We start from the raw sequence: 17,067 nt of genomic DNA, 5'->3' as shown, positions 1-17,067 counted from the left end.
TCCCATCCAAGGGAACCTGCTTACCTTCCTAAAGTGGATTTTTCAAGACAATTGCATTGAACAAAGATTTAACATTCCCCTACCCTCCCCGCCTCTTACCCAAAAAAAAACTAAAAAATAAGTTTCTCCAATCCTAGGCCCAAACCCCTTATCTGGCTCCAGGGTATCCGACTGGGGGAGTCCATCCAGGGCCCAAAAGTACAAAATTAGCTATGGAAGGGATCTATCCTTCCCAATTTGGAGAAGGATTTTAGGATCTTGAATAACCTATTATTTATCTTCCTTGATCCTGGATTTGATGCCAAGATGTTCTCCAAAAAATTCAACAGTAAATTTTGTTGAGATCGAGGCCACTCGGTCACCAGCTTTGAACCGCCATAAACACCACCAGTGGCTCAAAAGTCAAACCTTTTTCTGACTCTTAGGTGCAGGCCAGCTGGCTTGGTAATCGTGTCCAAGTAGTCTATTTTCCGCCTAGGGATAGAGTTTCTAGGCTTAGGTATCACAGGACATTCCTCGGGGCGGGCCAAAAGGGCTTTCTCGAGCGCACCACCCTGAAGATTTGAAATCCCTACGAGCCTCAACGGCTCGCCAGGCAAAAAACCCCCAATCGCCGGAGATCGTTCATCCGGCAAACAAGAATACAATCCAGGGAAGACTGGATCAGAGATTGCCTTTAAACGCTCAACCCCAACGGTATAGATCTGATCTAAGATTTTGAGCTTAACACAGGAGCGAAAAAAGTGCCAGCGGGGAGCTATAATTTTGGTTGAAACATAACTCATGCAATCCTGGTGGTAACCTTCCATATTGATTTCTACAACCTTACCAAAGAGGCCCCCTAGTGCGTCCACCGTTGAAACAGCCCAAGCATGTAACGGGATACCAAAAAAGTGGACCCAGAAAACCTCCTCTCCCTGAATGAATTCCTTTTTCCATGGGGAGAGAGAAAGCAGATGATTGTCCAGGGACTCTGATCCCTTAGCAAGGATCTGCAGAGCTTGAGATTCAGATTCAAACATGAAGAGAACCTCATTTGGCACCAATATAGTGGGACAGTGTAAAGATGGGATATCTCAGGACACTTGTGCCCAATACCAAAGCTCCTGCAAGGTTTCATTAGGATTCTTCTTTTTCCCTAAGAGGCAAGCTCTAAGGGAGACCATATGATTCTCCAGTTCCCTACCCGAGATAGATAAAGATGGAAATCCTGAATGATTATGACGGGAGATATTACCCGAATCGGGCCAAGGGTCATCCTCACCACTATTGGGACCTTCCGTAAAGGAACAAGGAACCCACTGAAGGGAAATTTTGGCCCGATGACACCAACGACATTTCTTCCACCATCCGAGATTAAGATATTGACAGGGAGAGCAAAGCCAGTTTTGTTGTCTAATACCTGAGTCAAATCTCCTCCCCCCAAAGGGTCTGCCCTCGTCCCTCCAGTGTGTAGATGTGAGGCATCTTCTGCATCTGATCCTCCATCCAAAATTATGGTAGCGACAATGCAAGCATTGCCAATCTTCCACCTTACTTGTATTTTTGAAAGGCTTGACTCTTGTTTCTTTACTCGTCTCTTCCATCTCTCAGTGGGTTCAATACTGATGTTTTCCTGAATACTCTTCTCTTCCTATCCTTTTTCTCTTCTGTTAAAGTATAAAAGATAAATAACACATTTCTCAGAAGTTGGTAAGTTAGCATGGTATTAGAGCCAAAGGTCTCGAGTTCAAACCTCCCGGTTAGAAAAAAAATCCACATGCGATGGTCGGCCCAAAGTGGGACCACATGTGCCACGTGTTTGCCAAGTGGGTCACACGTGCGGGGGAGTGTTAAAGTATAAAAGATAAATAACGCCTTTCTCCAAAAGCTTAAGCTTTCGGAGAAGTTGGTGACTTGACATCTTCTATAAACTTGATAAAGCATAAATGAAAGTCTCCTTTGACCCCATTCCTGCAGAAATTGGAAAAGCATTATTGAAATTGTCACAATGAATGAAAACCTGTAGCGAAAAACGCAAGGATGGTAATGCAAACCTATAAGTTTTTCAACCATCATACCATGTGAGAAGAAAATTTCAAGCTCAAGACCTAGATACTAAAGTGTTTTTGTTAAGCCCCATGGGCATATACAAGATTTACAAAAAAGTGCAAAAAACCTCAACACAAAAAAAAAATAAAAAAAAAATATATATATATATATATATAATTAAATAATGGAGAACCAAAAGCATAAAAAAACCTATGTTACTAATGCTAACACTAAATTTTCCCCGATGCACTTCCTATAATCTATCATGGATGTGCTTTCCATTTCAATAATGGGTTGGACTTATGATAATTGATAGATAAAGCCTAAAACTACATATTTGAACCTCGAAAAAAGAATAGATGTGAAATTTGCAATTTTTGAGAAAAAAACTATAAAGAGAACACACACACACACACACACACTAAAGAGCTTTTAATTGACAGCTAACATAGAAAACGATACAATCTGTACGACAACTCCAATAAGTTTTGCATCACGAAAAAATTGGACCTATCCAAAATGTGACAAGGGCAGGGGAATTCAAATGTGCCTAATGCTTTCTGGCATGCATTGGAGAAGTATCACAAGTTGATGACAATGCATAACACTATAATATAGCAAGTGAATCGTACAAAAGTCGGTGTTTCTAATTAAGCAAAACCATTACAAGCAAAAGATATAGCAACAAGAGCAAGAAACAAAATCGACATTGTATAAGTCAGGTGGAACAGACCACTTCCAACTTTTCAGCGTAAATCGAAGATTAAACACATTATATACTAAATTACATAACATATCATACCGAATTATCTCTAGGGTCCGTTCCAATCACTGTAAATGAAATGTAAAAGAAAGGTTTGTGCTTGATCGGATTTTATGGTCCGTTCCAATCGACGGAAACCCAGTTTTACATTGCAAAACAATCCCCGCCACCCCCCTAAAAAGAAAAAAAGAAAAAAAAACACGTAAGTTCTACGAGGAATGACCGTAAATTAATTTCCAAGTTTTTGGTCATAATTTATTTTCGATCATTAGGTCGCGACTCATCACTCTTCTTCTCCCCATCCCTTACTATCGCCGGTCCCTCTTCCCATCTCTGCATTTTGCAGATCTCCAGCGATTCTCTCAGGTAAACCCTCTCTCCCTCTCACACCTAGATCCTCTTCCTTCACTAACAACGCCAGAAACTACTGTCTGGTCGTCGGCACCTTCTTCGAAGAATACAGCAACGACACATTCTCTCCTTCAATGAAGAAATGCTAACCTTCTGAACCGATCCAAACCCAAACAAAATCCTCCTCCACAAATCTGACCTCCTCACCTCATCTGGAGACTACCTTCATGTCTTCGAGATTCATCATATCTGCTCAGCAGGGAACAACTTGAAGCGCAAGCCCTCATTTGGGACTTGCTAACAGTCACAGAACCGAACGGAATTGATCCTTCCCTAGGATACATAGCGGGTTCGAAAATCAACCAGCTACAGTGTCATCGCTCCATCCGGATTGAATTGCAATGGCATTCCCAAACACCTTTCTATGGACGACCCTCCCTGCAAATGATTTCCACTTTCAAATACAACTTTTCATTGATACAGGAAATAGAAAAGGCAAGTGATATTTTCACAACATCGTATTTTTTCGATCCAGTTTCCTGGAATGATTGCATTGGCACAGACCATCGAGCCCACTTCTTTTGGCACTCCTAAATGTTTCTCCAAAGTGCTCTGTTACCTTGTCCTTCAATTATCTCATTTGACTTTGTTTCTTTATTATCTCAATCGAAATTGCACGAATCTTCATGATTCTGCTCCTGCGATTCCTATATGCCTTTGGGTCTTATTACTTTTTGTTCCTGTTCTTGCTCATACACTAGGTCTCACTACCTGATTTTCTTAATACATTAGTCAAACTGATCCCCTACTTAGGGTGTGCCAGACTTCCCCTAGAGTGTTGCAATTCCTAGATGCTTTGGGCCATAAAGTTGGTTTACAATTTCACAGCTTCAAGATTGTAGTCATTAATCTGATATCGGTTTTCATGTTTATCCTTCTGATGCAATTCATATCCCTCTGGTATTTGAATGCAGTTAATCACGAAGATAAACACTATCTAGACCGTTCATTGAGTGGCCCCCAGTGAAGAAGATGATCCCAATCCACCGATTTAATAGCAATAAAAATAGACGGTTTAGAGAAGTACGAGTTTTACGCTGTAAAACTAGTGGTCTATGGATCGCTGTATTTATTCTATATCTCATTTTACTGCATGCAATGGATCAACGAAAAAGGAAAAGTTTACAAAGTAAAATTTTTACTCAGGAAATTCTTTTACAATAGTTTTACTGTGATTGGTATGGAGCCCTAGAGAAAAAGGAACCGACTTGACATTGTATTGGTCAGGTGGAACAGAGCACTTGCAACTTTTCAGCATAAATCAAATATTAAACACATTATATACTGAATGACAAAAAATCATACCGATTTTTCTCTAGGGGAAAAGGAACTGCCTTCAAATGGATCTATGCAACAAAAAAGCCAGCTTTAGACAAAATTATGAACCATACTTTGCAAAAAATATAAGTAGACATGAAGCTCAGACAAATAGTGAAATGCCAACAGTGAAGGTAAAAGGAATGGTTCTGATAAAAGGTCACCAAAATGCTCAACCAACCTAGAAGATAGTTTTCGTCTGAACTTGGTGACCACCAAGGCCGTGACTGCATATCTTCATTGAATGTCAAAGATTTAGATTGTTCCCCACTTGACAACTCAAGCAATTGGGTACCACAATTCAAGTCTTCAAAAATGCACTGCAAGTAGAGGCACGAGGTTTGAAGGAAGTTCTTATCATTGAACATATAATATGTTAATGCACAGAAAGTGGGAAATTGGATTAACAGTTAAAAACATGTATGACCTCTATTTCTTCAAGGTTATCTGCTTTCTGCTTTAGGTGTAGGATTGGAGCATCAAGCCTTGCCATCAAATACTGATGCGAATGTTGCAAGCGCTCTCTAAATTGAACAAACTCAATTACCTGAAGGAGATTCATTCAAAAAATTCAAAACAAGCTCCAGATTCAGACATTGTAAATGCTTTAGTTTTCTTTGAAAAGCTTGAAGCATAAGCAACATGTTGAGGTTTAAAGCTTGAAACTATTTTAGATGAACTTAGAGCCAAATCCATTGTGATTTCCACATTGCATAAGATAGAGATGGATGAAATTACATGTTTCATCACTTCAGAAGAAAGTTGAGCCTATTCAAGCTGTACTATTTTGGGGCTTCTTGCTCTGGATTGATGAGTTGGCACGATTTGCCTAAGGTTTAGTGTTTTGGCTTGTAGTCGAGGTAGCCACCGAGTTTTCTCTTTTTTTATCCCACTTGTTCAAAAATGAATAAAACATGACGTCTACATAACCTAGTAAAAATCCCATTAAATAACCTTAATGTTGCATAAAAATTAAATATGCTTGATTAAAATAAGCTATAAAATCCTGTTAGAAATGAGATTAGGGTTAGAGGAGAGGAAGAAGAAGAGGAGTGAAGGATGGAGAGTCTCCACTAGGGAGCTTCTCATGAATATGATGTATATATAGGCCCAAACTAGGGCAACACTGTACAATGACTACAATACCCCTAACTACTACAAGTAATGTCTAATCTACCCTAATACATGTTATTCAACACTCTGCCTCAAGCTGGAGTGTATATTCTATGGGACTCCAGCTTGGTACAAAGAAAACTGAAAGAAACATCTAAAAATAACAAAAAGTACATAATCTCATACACACGTCTAGCTTGGTATAATACTCATCAAGCTGGTGTGATGAATACAAAAGGAAAGCATAACAAAAGATAACGGCCACCATAAGAGTACGGTCGTCGAGATCGGCTGCCAGAAAAAAGGAACAGCTCTCCCTAAAGTAGCACTACGGTGAGAGCAGTCACAACCGGGTCTCCCCTGAATGAGAACCCGGCAAATAAGCCTGGAACCACGAAGGATGGAACCGTGCACCTCGGCAGGGGAATAACAACGATCCATCGAGCAAAAAGGGCACACCAAAGGGTAATGGGTTTTTCTTTTGGGCCAAGGAGAATGCTCCTAGGGAATTCATACTATGTAAATCTTGTGGGGCTACTGGTCCCCATTGTAAATTTTGCTGGTATGAATATATTTGTCAATTTTCAAAAACAAAAAGGGCACACCAAAGGTGCGCACATGAGCAACGGCGAAGCATCACAAGCAAGAACACCAGCTAAGCAGCACCACGCCCATAGAAGATAACCACTGATGGGGAAACCATCGGAGACAAGGCCAACGAGGAAATCGTCGCCTAGAGAGAAGAAGAGATAGGGAAGATAACTAACTAACGATGGCGAAACCAACGTCTGGTGATAAGGTTGACGGTATGAACATCGTCGCTTGAAGACAAAAAGAAAAAGAGGGAAAAGATAAACCAACCAACGATGGGGACACCAACGTCTGGAGACTAGATCGACGGCATGAACATTGTCGCCTAAAAAGAGCCGACCAACGATGGGCCTGAAAAGAAACAACCAACGATGGGGAAACCATCGTCCAGAAAAAAGAGGTCGACGGGAAAAGATAGTCGCCTGTAAGAGAGTCGACCAACGATGGATATGGAAGCCATCGCCCAGAAAATGAGGGAGAAGATAACCAATCAACGATGGGGAAATCATCATCTTGAGATAAGGTCGACGGCATGAATATCGTCGCCTGAAAAGGAGCCGACCAATGATAGGGACACCATCGCCCGGATAAAGAGAGGTTGACGGGAAAAGATTGTCACCTGTAAGAGAGCCGACCAACGATGAATATGGAAGCCATCGTCCGGAAAAGAGGGGATAACACATAAAACCAAGAAGACAAAGACTAACAAGGGGCACAACAATACTCCCCCTCGGGGCGAAACTACATGAGCCCGGAGATGACAAGACAATGAGGACAATATCAAGATAAACGAAGAGATAAATCATAAAGCCAGACAACACGAAGAGACATGAAAACAAGAAAGACGATAATAATTGCCAATGGGACGAACGAATAACATAAAGAGAAGACGATAACACTCTCCCTCAAGAAAAGACAACAATAAGATATGAAAAGATACCAAAGAAGACATCCCCAACAAGGAAGCCAATACGAAGACAACACTAACAACACTCCCCCTTAAGAAAAGACAGCAAAGAGGACAACACTCCCTCAAGAAGATAAGACTAAGAAAAAAAAGACAACACTCCCCCTAAAGAAAAGAAACAAAGAACTACATGATAACACTCCCCCTCAAGTTAAAGGCCAAATACCTTCAACTTGCAATGAAAAGATGACAAGGAAGACGCAACACCTCTCTCGGACATTTCACCAACCACTTGGTGTGCGCCTTAAATAACAACATAAGAACATAAAAAAAAATACAAACAACACAAATGACATAGAAGACAATGGAAAGAAAGAGATAAGAGATGACAAGAAGACAACCACAAGGCAACAAAAGAAAATAAACAACACCAACAACCACAAAAGAGACTTCCAAGGCACCATACCTCTCTCGGACATTTCAGCCAACACTTGGTGTGCGCCTTGGATAACAAACTAAGGAAGAGAAAATAAAGAGATTTGGAGGGAGTTTGGGTGTATTGATAGCCATTTGGCTTCCCCAAATGGGATGGTGGTGAGAAAGTATGGTCCAAAAAGACGATTTGGGATTGTGAGTTGAGATTGGGATGTTTGAGTGGAGAGCCAAAGAGGCCAAAAAATATACAAAAGAGAAAATAAAGGGTTCGGGTGGAGATTTAGGAAGCCAAAGAGGGTTTTGGGTGGAGAATTGGGGTTTTCGGTGGAGAAATCAATTGAAGTAGCATATGATCTGGGGACTCACGGAGGATAACCCAAAAATGGGTTTACAAGAAGTGAAAAAGAACTGAGATCTTGTTTTTCTTTGCTTTTTTTGTTTGGGATATAAGGCAAAGGCAAAGAAGGAGATGGGATAGGTCTCGGGACTTTTTTCTTTTTTCTTTTTTTTTCTTTTTTTGTATTTACGGCAACCCAAGAGAGGGGTATGGATGACGGCAACCCAAATGGGTTGTGGTCAAATGAGAGAGAGAGAGAGAGAGCGATTTTCGGGAAAAAAAGAAGAGAAAGGATTGGAAGGGATTACGGCAACATAGAGAGATAGAAAGAGATTAGGGTTAGATTTGAGGAGAAAGAAAAGTAAACAGAAACACCTTTGTGTGGAGATCTGAGAGAGATGCGCATGACAGAGACCCCCTATTCTTTTGCGCAATAACTGAGAGATATTTCTGAAAATGAGAAAGAAAAGGAAACCCCAAAAATGGGTTGCACACAAACAAAGAGAGAAAGTCTAGGAGAAAAGATTTGAAAGAGAGATTTTAGGAGATCTCGAAGACAAAGAAAAAAGAGAGAAACTAGGGTGTGGAGAGAGCTCAAGAATAGCGTGCGAATTGGGTGAGGATAGAGGAATTCTTCTTCTTCTTTCTTGAGGATCAGCCCTTTGGCTCTGATACCATGTTAGAAATGAGATTAGGATTAGAGGAGAGGAGAGGAAGAAGAAGAGGACTGAAGGATGGAGATTCTCCACTAGGGAGCACCTCATGAATATGATGTATATATAGGCCCAAACTAGGGCAACAATGTATAATGATTACAATACCCCTAACTACTGCAAGTAATGTCTAAACTACCCTAATACATGTTGTTCAACACCTATTTCTCGGGGCTTGCCAAGTTCTGTACTAAGTACCTAAGTCAAATTTCGTCACTTGTACATCTACCCAGGCAACATAGCTGAAATTCTGCCTTAAACAAATAGTGTTGGTCAATATTTTCCTAGCTGAAATTCATCTCAACATATGACCTTTGGTACGGTTGAAAGGAGATATGTAGCAACGGTGATTCCTTTAGTCGGGAGATACCTCAATGGTGTCCCCCTATGTGTGGTTTCCTTAAATTCAATTTTGACGAACCCAGCATGGGTAATCTGGGTCCTTCCGGGATTGGTGGCATTCTTAGGAGGGGCGACAATTTGGGCCTTCTCTGGGCCAATTGGTTGTGTTGATTCTAATGAGGCGAATATTAGAGCTGTGCTCCAGGGTCTTAGGTTTCTTGAGTCTTATGATTTATTGAAGGTTATAGTAGAGGGAGACTCGCTTAATGCTATTGGGTGGCTTAAGGACAGCAAAGTCAATCCTTGGAGATTTGTCCGTTGGATTGACGAGATTAAAGATCGCATTGGAGGGTCAGAGATGTCATTTCGGTATACCAAGCGGCACACAAATAAGGAAGCGGATAAACTCGCTAGAGATAGAGTAACAAGGGAGGCTCTTGAGTTGTTTGATTTTTTATCGCCTTGAGTGGCTTGTTGGTTATTGTTTCTTTTCTTCTTTCATCATCTTGTACTGTCTCCTCCTCCTGCTGACCATCTCGGTCGGCTTGTATTTTTTCTTTTATCAATGATATTTCGCCATTCAAAAAAAAATTCCTATCTGTTAACCATGTGTCGATTTTAAGCAAGCCAGATCTCAACAAGAGAGGCAGGGTTTTCCCCGAGGATCATCGACAACCGAAAATGAAGGGACAAATTTCAAACAATGTAGCAACTATCATGGCGATAACAAGGCATCTCCAACCCATTAAAAAATATGCATATCCATGAAAGAAAGAGTCCATTTGGCATATGACTTTACTCATAAGACGAAACAGGCACTAAATTAAGTCTAAAAAAACAACTAAAAATAGAAAAGAAAAAAAGCAAATCATATGTACCCAGCAAAAAGTAAAAACCTTCCATTTTACCTTTTGACTACTAATATGTATTTTAAAGTGAGCCCAATCGAATGGAAAAAAAAATCACGTGCTAGGTGTTTATCTTAGATTCTATCTAAGTTCCAGGAAAGTTTATTTATATTGCAAAATAAGCAATGACAACCTCAATCTACATAAATATGAAGGTAGGCATTCAATCCACACAAGCAAAGAGAAGAACATGTCCTACACAGCATAAAATAAAAGTGAAAAACGGCAATTGCTAAGCAAAAGATGTAGGTAAGCATGTATATCGCGTCTTATAACTTGTATCACCAAGAAAACCAAAATAACTGATCCTGCCACTTGCAATAGAACTACAAGGGTAACACTTTATTGCAGAGAATAGAAAGATTAGAAATAGATAGATGCTTACTTTGGTATAATTACGATGGCGATATGCAAGAAAGGTAAGGTCTGGAGCTTCTCGGAAGTGATCATCCATAAACTTGAGATATTCACTTAGAAGATCAGCTGAATCAGACCAAAGGGGTGATCTCAACATCTGAGGCAAAATGTGGTGCAAGACGCTCTCCTGTAGGATATTCTTTACCTCTAATGTTTTATACCTATACAAGAAGATGCTTTTGAGTGGAGTAGATTGAAACCAAAAAAACATATAAAATGCAACTCAAAAAGCCTAGTCACTCCACCGGCCTATGACTTAATGAATTTAAAGATGCAATTTTGACATAAATAAATTCATATTACCATTCATATGCTGACGGAAGGGCTCCCAAGTGAGAATATATGTGCAAAACATGAATCTTGTATTGCCAAACATATCTGCCAAACATGACCCAATATATGATGTTATCTTCAACAAAAAGGAAATGGAACTTCTGCTTGTATTTTTTTACAAATGACACAAATTTTAGTAAAAAACACAAGATAAAAAAGCAAAGAAGAAATGAAAGAGAAGCCCACTGACTCGCAAAAATTGAAGACCAATGATCAATAATATAGCAAAAATACAGCTCCATTATAACGTACACCAAAATTAGTCAAATGATCCACAAATGAATTTCCTAAACAATAGAACATTGTAGTCTTCAATGTCCTGATGGGTCACAAACTGTAAGACCACCAAGGTGTGTGTGTGTGCGCGCGCGCGCGTGTGTGTTTTTATAACTTTATACATCAATACATAAATACAAACGAATGTGTGTGTGTGTGTGTGTGTGTGTGTGGCAACATGGGAAATGACGTTCTCACTCCTTTCTTCTAATAATGTTACTCCGCTTTATTAAACACTTCTTCGATTGCATGTTGGTAAGATTTTGCGAATTATAACATCCTTTAACAGCTAATTAGAAAAGTGTACAATGAAAAGACTGAGTTTCAATATTAAAACAAGGGAGTGAGGATATCATTTTGCCACACACCCACACACACACACACACACAGACTAGTATCCGGGTCCATGCTATGCATGGGTGAAAAATGGTGGGGCCCACCCTATGCATGGATGGTAGGCCATGCCCACCCCATTAAAAGATGAGGCGTAAAATGGTAGACCTCACCCCATTAAAAGATGAGATGTAAAATGGGGGGCCTCACCCTATGCATGAGTTAGGACGGAGATGGTGGGCTCGCCGCATCAAAACATGAGGTGTAAAATGGTGGCCCCCACCCATGGTAGGCAAGATTATAGAATGATGGACCACGCCCCACCATAGCATGAGGTGTAAAATAATGTGTAACGATCCAGGTTTTAGGAATTTTTGAAATCCAGGTTATTACAGTATACAGCAAAAAAAAATACAGGGTTATCTACACTACTCCTATGGGGTAATACTCATGGGCCGAATTGGTAAGGGACTATGGCAATATATGTATAGGACTTGCGCAGTGATCCGCTCTAATGTTTGGCCTTGACTAAATTGGGAAGGGACTCAAAGCAACAAATTTTCCATAGGCCGAATCGATAGTGGAAGCTTTGACCATATCGGGGAGCAGGTTGTATAAAAAAAAAGAAAAAGAAAGAAAAAAATGATGAATACTAGGGTTATTTATACTACTCGTATGTGGTACACTCAAGGGCCGAATTGGTGGTGAGACCATACAGGGTAGACTCACATGCCGAATTGGTGGTGAGACCTAGGTCGAATTGGTAAGGGACCCCGACAGTGTATATGCATAAGACCTGCGCAGTGATCAACACCGATGTTAGGCCTTGACCGAATTTGGCGAGGGACTCGGAGCAACAACTTTTCCATAGGCTGAATTGGTAATGGAATACCACCAGCCGAATTGGTAGTGGAAGCTTTGACCCGTATCGGGGAGCAAGTTGTTAAAAAAAAGAAATAGAATGATAATAAATATTTGCATTTGCATATTTGTGTGAAATTGCACGATATGTGAGTTCATATGTTCATTTAAAATTCATGGGTGAGTTCATGTGTGAGTTCAACTATAAGTTCATGGGTGAGTACATGTGTGACTTTTATGTGCAAATTCATGTGTAAGTTCACGTGTAAGTGCATAGTGAGCTCACGTGCGCTGGGAGCACTTGGTACAGCACATGAGTTAGTTGTGCTAATATGGGAGAGTATGGTAAGCTCAGGTGCACCATATGCACTTGGTTCAGCATGCCAGTTAGCTATGCTAGTATGAGAGAACATAGTGATCTTGCACGCACTAGGAGCACTTAATTTTGCATGTGAGTTAGTTGTGTTGGTATGGGACAACATGGTGAGCTTGTGTGCACCAGGAGCGCTTGGTTCAACATGTGAGTTAGCTAAGCCGGTATGTTTTTGGTGTGAGATTATTAGATGTTAACAACTTTATTTAATTCACAATAGCCCGTTTACAGTGTTAATTAACTTGATACTACAATTATGATTTATTTTTCAATTGATTAAGTGATTGAGATCTTTATGTCAAAGGTTTTCTTTAAATGTTTTAGATTAGTAAAACCAGTTTGCATAGAGAAAATAATATTTTTTAACTCCCTTGTTTTAATAATGGCACCCCATTTTGTTTTACACTTTCTTAATTAGCCGTTAAAGGCTGTCACAATTATCAAAATGCTACCAACAACCAATCAAAAAAGTGTTTAACAAAGTAATGAGTGCCATTACCAAAACAAGAGAGTGCAGATACATTTTCATGCATATATAGTACTTTGCTATATAAAGGAATTAGATCCATAAACAGGGACATTCTAATAGCAGATTTTGATAATGGTAGTGATGGTAAAACAAAACAATGGCGACTTCAAAGAATCCCAACAAAAAAAATTGAAGCAATAAAGTGGCAACACAAAACCTAACCTTCGAATAGTCAAGCCGAATTCCAACACCATAACAGCCTCCAATAAATAGCCAAGGTCTTTTGTACGCCAGAATAACTATATGCAGCAAATAAGCCCGTAAGAATTTAAGATTTACTTGAATAGTTTACAATTGACAGCAGCAAAAGACTAATCCATTGACAGATTCAAGCATGGATTTTTTTTTCCCAAAGGCATTGTCATTAGACGCATCTACCTTTTTATACAAGTTTTGGTTTCAAGTAATCTTAAAGTTGCTTTTAGTTCAGTTGACATGTTTACCCTTTTTTCTTATTTTATCCTAACAACTAGTCATTTTTCAGGCTACACTGGGGTAAAGATTGTAAATGATTGGATCATTTTTTGCAAGGATTATACCTGCCCCCAAAGAACTCAAAATGTTTAGGTAGCTCCCCTTGCAGGATGCATAAAGCTAAGGTTTGATGGAAGCAGCAAGGCATAGTTTAAACCTTCCAACATGTGTCAATTTCAGATGACATGTGTCGACTTGCATGACATCCGAAATCCAAAGTAAGTCCAGACCGAAATCCGAAGTTTAATTCCTTGATGCACTCACATAGCCAAAAAAAAACCCATATAACCAGGAAATATTAGTGCCAACTCCATTAATTTCCATCGTTTCCATGGGTTTCCATATAAACATTCATGCTTTCTACAAGATTTTCACGAACTTCCATAAATTACTTCCACTTCCTTAGGGATAGAATTCTAGACCGAAACCGATGTTTGAATTCTTGAAGTAAGGTCATTACAATGAATTATATCAAGTCCGAGAAGTCACGTATTTAGGACATATTTTCAGATGTTAACGGTTTTGTTGTTGGCTTATGAATGCCATGTGGCGAAAATGAGGTGATAGATGTAGAAATGATGTGAATATGGAAAGGGATTCAGTACTTGAGAAGATTCACGAATATTAAAGTTCTAATTAAGGGTGACACTCTTAATATGATATCCAGAATTGGATATGGCAACAACCCTTGAAGGTCCAAAAGTTTATTTCAAAAATGAGAAATCAGTTGCCATTTTGCCCTGAGAAAGCAGTGTTTAATAACGCGGATGCGATGCGGAACGCAGCCAAGAAAAATCCTTCTCGACTCGGCACGGACGCAGCCAAGAACGCGGTTGAAGCGGTCATAACTCGGGAGAGTCAAAGGAGTTTTTATTGACTCTGTAGGGAAAAACGTAGAAAGCAGATGCGGTGCAACGTGGAACGCCGCCAGGGTAAAAGGGAGTCGGGTCGACTTAGGCGAGTTCCGAGTCGAGTCAATGTGTTTTTAAACACCGTGTGAAACACATAGTAAACATGTAGAAAATGTATTTGAAAGTTGAAACACATAGGAAATGTATGTTAAATGTGTGTCAAATGTACACGAAACATTTTGTAGAAATAACACAAAAAAAAACAAATAATATATAGTAAAGAAAAATTAAGTAAAAAATTCTACAAAAAAATAAAATATGGAACTAATTATATGTAAAGAACATACATAAATCATATGCCTCAAATTTAAATAAAAACTATAAATGGAAGTAATTATATGTAAAAGCTAGTAGAAATTTGAAATTAACAAATTCCAAATCTACAAACACAAAAAATACACAAAAAATTATGGAAATATAAATTAAAAGAAAATTTTGGGTAACAAGATAAAAAATAACTAAAATAAAGATAAAAAAGCGTACGCCCAAATATATCAAGTCGGAAACAATACGATGCTGATACTAATTCTCGGCTACTTCATTAACACTTCTCTCGGTCTAAATAACGGTAGTGTTCAAAATGTATGTCACTCCCATCTAATTATCATGATTTTTGCTTGTTAGTGTCATATTCACAATTATAATTTTGAGTATGTGTCTTGTTTTTATCCAATTTTATTGATGAAGAAGACGACCGAGATGGTCGGAGTACAACATAGAAAGGGATAAAAAGAACAAAACAAGACACTACGAGAAATGAAAATACATTCAAGGAGGGAAAGAATCAAAAAGAGCCAGTCTCCTTTGAGACACCAGAGTCTACTTTTTTTTTAGTATGTGTTTTATAGATACTATTTTAAATGTACTATTAGTTTCATCTCCTAAGTTAAATCGATTTAAGTTTTATGATATTGTATTTAAATATGCTTTGTGTCTTATCGTTTCAAAAAAGAAATCTAACAAATGGAATCCAGCTGTATGGTATGGGACACCCTTATCCATATATGTGCCCTATATTTTAGAAAATGACAATCCATGTCTCTGCCCTATGCTTATGTCCATACTTGGCATCATAGATCATGGGGTCAATTGGTGTGATCACAGGTTTTGGGATGAGATGCCTGTTCTATAGGGCCATAATGCCATTGTTGCACTGGACAGCTTTTGTAGCCCATAGAACATGGGGTCAATTGTTGTGAGTTAAGGTTTTGGGATGAGATTCATGTTCTGCAGGGTCTGAATGCCACTGTCGCGCTGGGCAGTTTTTGTAGCCCTTGTATCCATTTTTTAGTTTAATAAATTAATTCGGCTGTTTGAAAAAATTAGAATTTCTTTGAGACTTAGAAAATTTGGATTTAAAAAATTGAATTTAATTTAATTTTTTTTAATGGTATTGCATTTAATTTAATAATCTGCATTTTATTTAAAAAAATCCCAATTTTTCATTAGCTAGAGATTTTTCGTGAGAAAAAAAAAAGAAAAAATATTTTCATGAAAAATCTGCAAATGGTTCATGATTTTTTCAAAAAAAATGCAAAATTTCATAGCTGTAAACTTATTGTTCTGACATAAAAAAAATTTCAGGTTTGGTGGGGGTCTTGGAGTAGGGGAAATAAGAGGAACAAGTTTATGGCGGATATTTTCCCGAAATCCTGCACATTGGAACACCTATATACAAGAAAACTTATATTGTTCTGACCAAAATACCCCAATCTGATTTTCCTTGAGATATAGAGGCATTTTGGTAATCTTCTATAAGATAGGGGGTACTTATACCACTTTCTATGAGGTAGGGTACTTTAGTAATTTTAAGGTTCTAAATTTTGGTTGGAAATTTTAGGGGAAATCGGAAATCCTGTAAAATTATGAAAATGTATAAAAACATATGCAAATGATAGAATTTAAAGATGAAGCTCCAAGCATAGTTTTAAATTTCGGCCAAAATTTCGATGAAGCTTCAAGCATAGTTTTAAATTTTGGCCGAAATATTTCGGTTTCCGAAAGTACATTGAATCAGTTCTTACAAGATTTCGGCGAAATTTCACTGGAATCCAAAATTTCGTAGAGATTTACAAGATTTTCACAGAAATTACCAAAATTTCAGCCAGCCGGCCGAAACCGAAAAATTTGGTGGCCAAAACTGACACCGAAACCGACATGTAAAACATTGGCTTCAAGACAGCACACATACACACTTCGAAACCATCATGCAAGCAAGACGACTATCCACAATAGTTTTACAACATTGAACACCTAGTGACATGCATTGTCGCAAATGTTTGATAATTCAATACATATCATATTTCACATGTAATTCATATAAATATCTATGCAAAATACATACACCACATTTCACAACAATTCAAATAAATATAATTATGTAACACATACTGATATAGATTGATACAATTACAATTTTGGTTTCTTTATGCATTTCGGGTTTCGGTATGGGTTTTGGTGGGGATAGAAACAGAAACATTTCAGTCATTTCTCGTCGGTTTTAGTGGAAATTTAAAACCACGGGTAATTTTCATGGGATGAGTATGTTTTTTTTTTCACAAAATAGGGGTGCTTTTGGTCATTTTTATGTGATATAGGTATTTTGGTCATTTTCCTGAGATTTCGGTATATTTGTCATTTTCCATGAGATTGGGGCGCTTGGGACACTTTTCATGACGGTACTTAGGTCATT

At 38.5% G+C, this 17,067-nt stretch overlaps 1 protein-coding gene across 1 annotated transcript in view; it reads right to left on the bottom strand.

The window, feature by feature from the left end:
* LOC143848514 (Tetratricopeptide repeat (TPR)-like superfamily protein) overlaps positions 1–17,067 on the bottom strand; it is a 37,695-nt gene that overhangs the window by 4,225 nt on the left and 16,403 nt on the right. Inside the window, exons 12-17 of the mRNA XM_077357467.1 lie at positions 13,153–13,229; positions 10,589–10,663; positions 10,254–10,446; positions 4,950–5,069; positions 4,704–4,842; positions 4,511–4,551 (exon numbers count right to left, since the gene is read on the bottom strand). Of these exons, the coding sequence (XP_077213582.1) occupies positions 4,511–4,551; positions 4,704–4,842; positions 4,950–5,069; positions 10,254–10,446; positions 10,589–10,663; positions 13,153–13,229 (645 nt within the window). The remainder of the gene's footprint in view (positions 1–4,510; positions 4,552–4,703; positions 4,843–4,949; positions 5,070–10,253; positions 10,447–10,588; positions 10,664–13,152; positions 13,230–17,067) is intronic.

This window comes from Tasmannia lanceolata, unplaced genomic scaffold (genome assembly GCF_043159265.1).
Source record: "Tasmannia lanceolata isolate RefF3 unplaced genomic scaffold, GAP_Taslan_0.1 ptg000016l, whole genome shotgun sequence".
Classification (NCBI taxonomy): Eukaryota; Viridiplantae; Streptophyta; class Magnoliopsida; order Canellales; family Winteraceae; genus Tasmannia; species Tasmannia lanceolata.
Note: the sequence above shows the minus strand (reverse complement) of the source record. Positions and strands in the feature narration are given on the sequence as shown.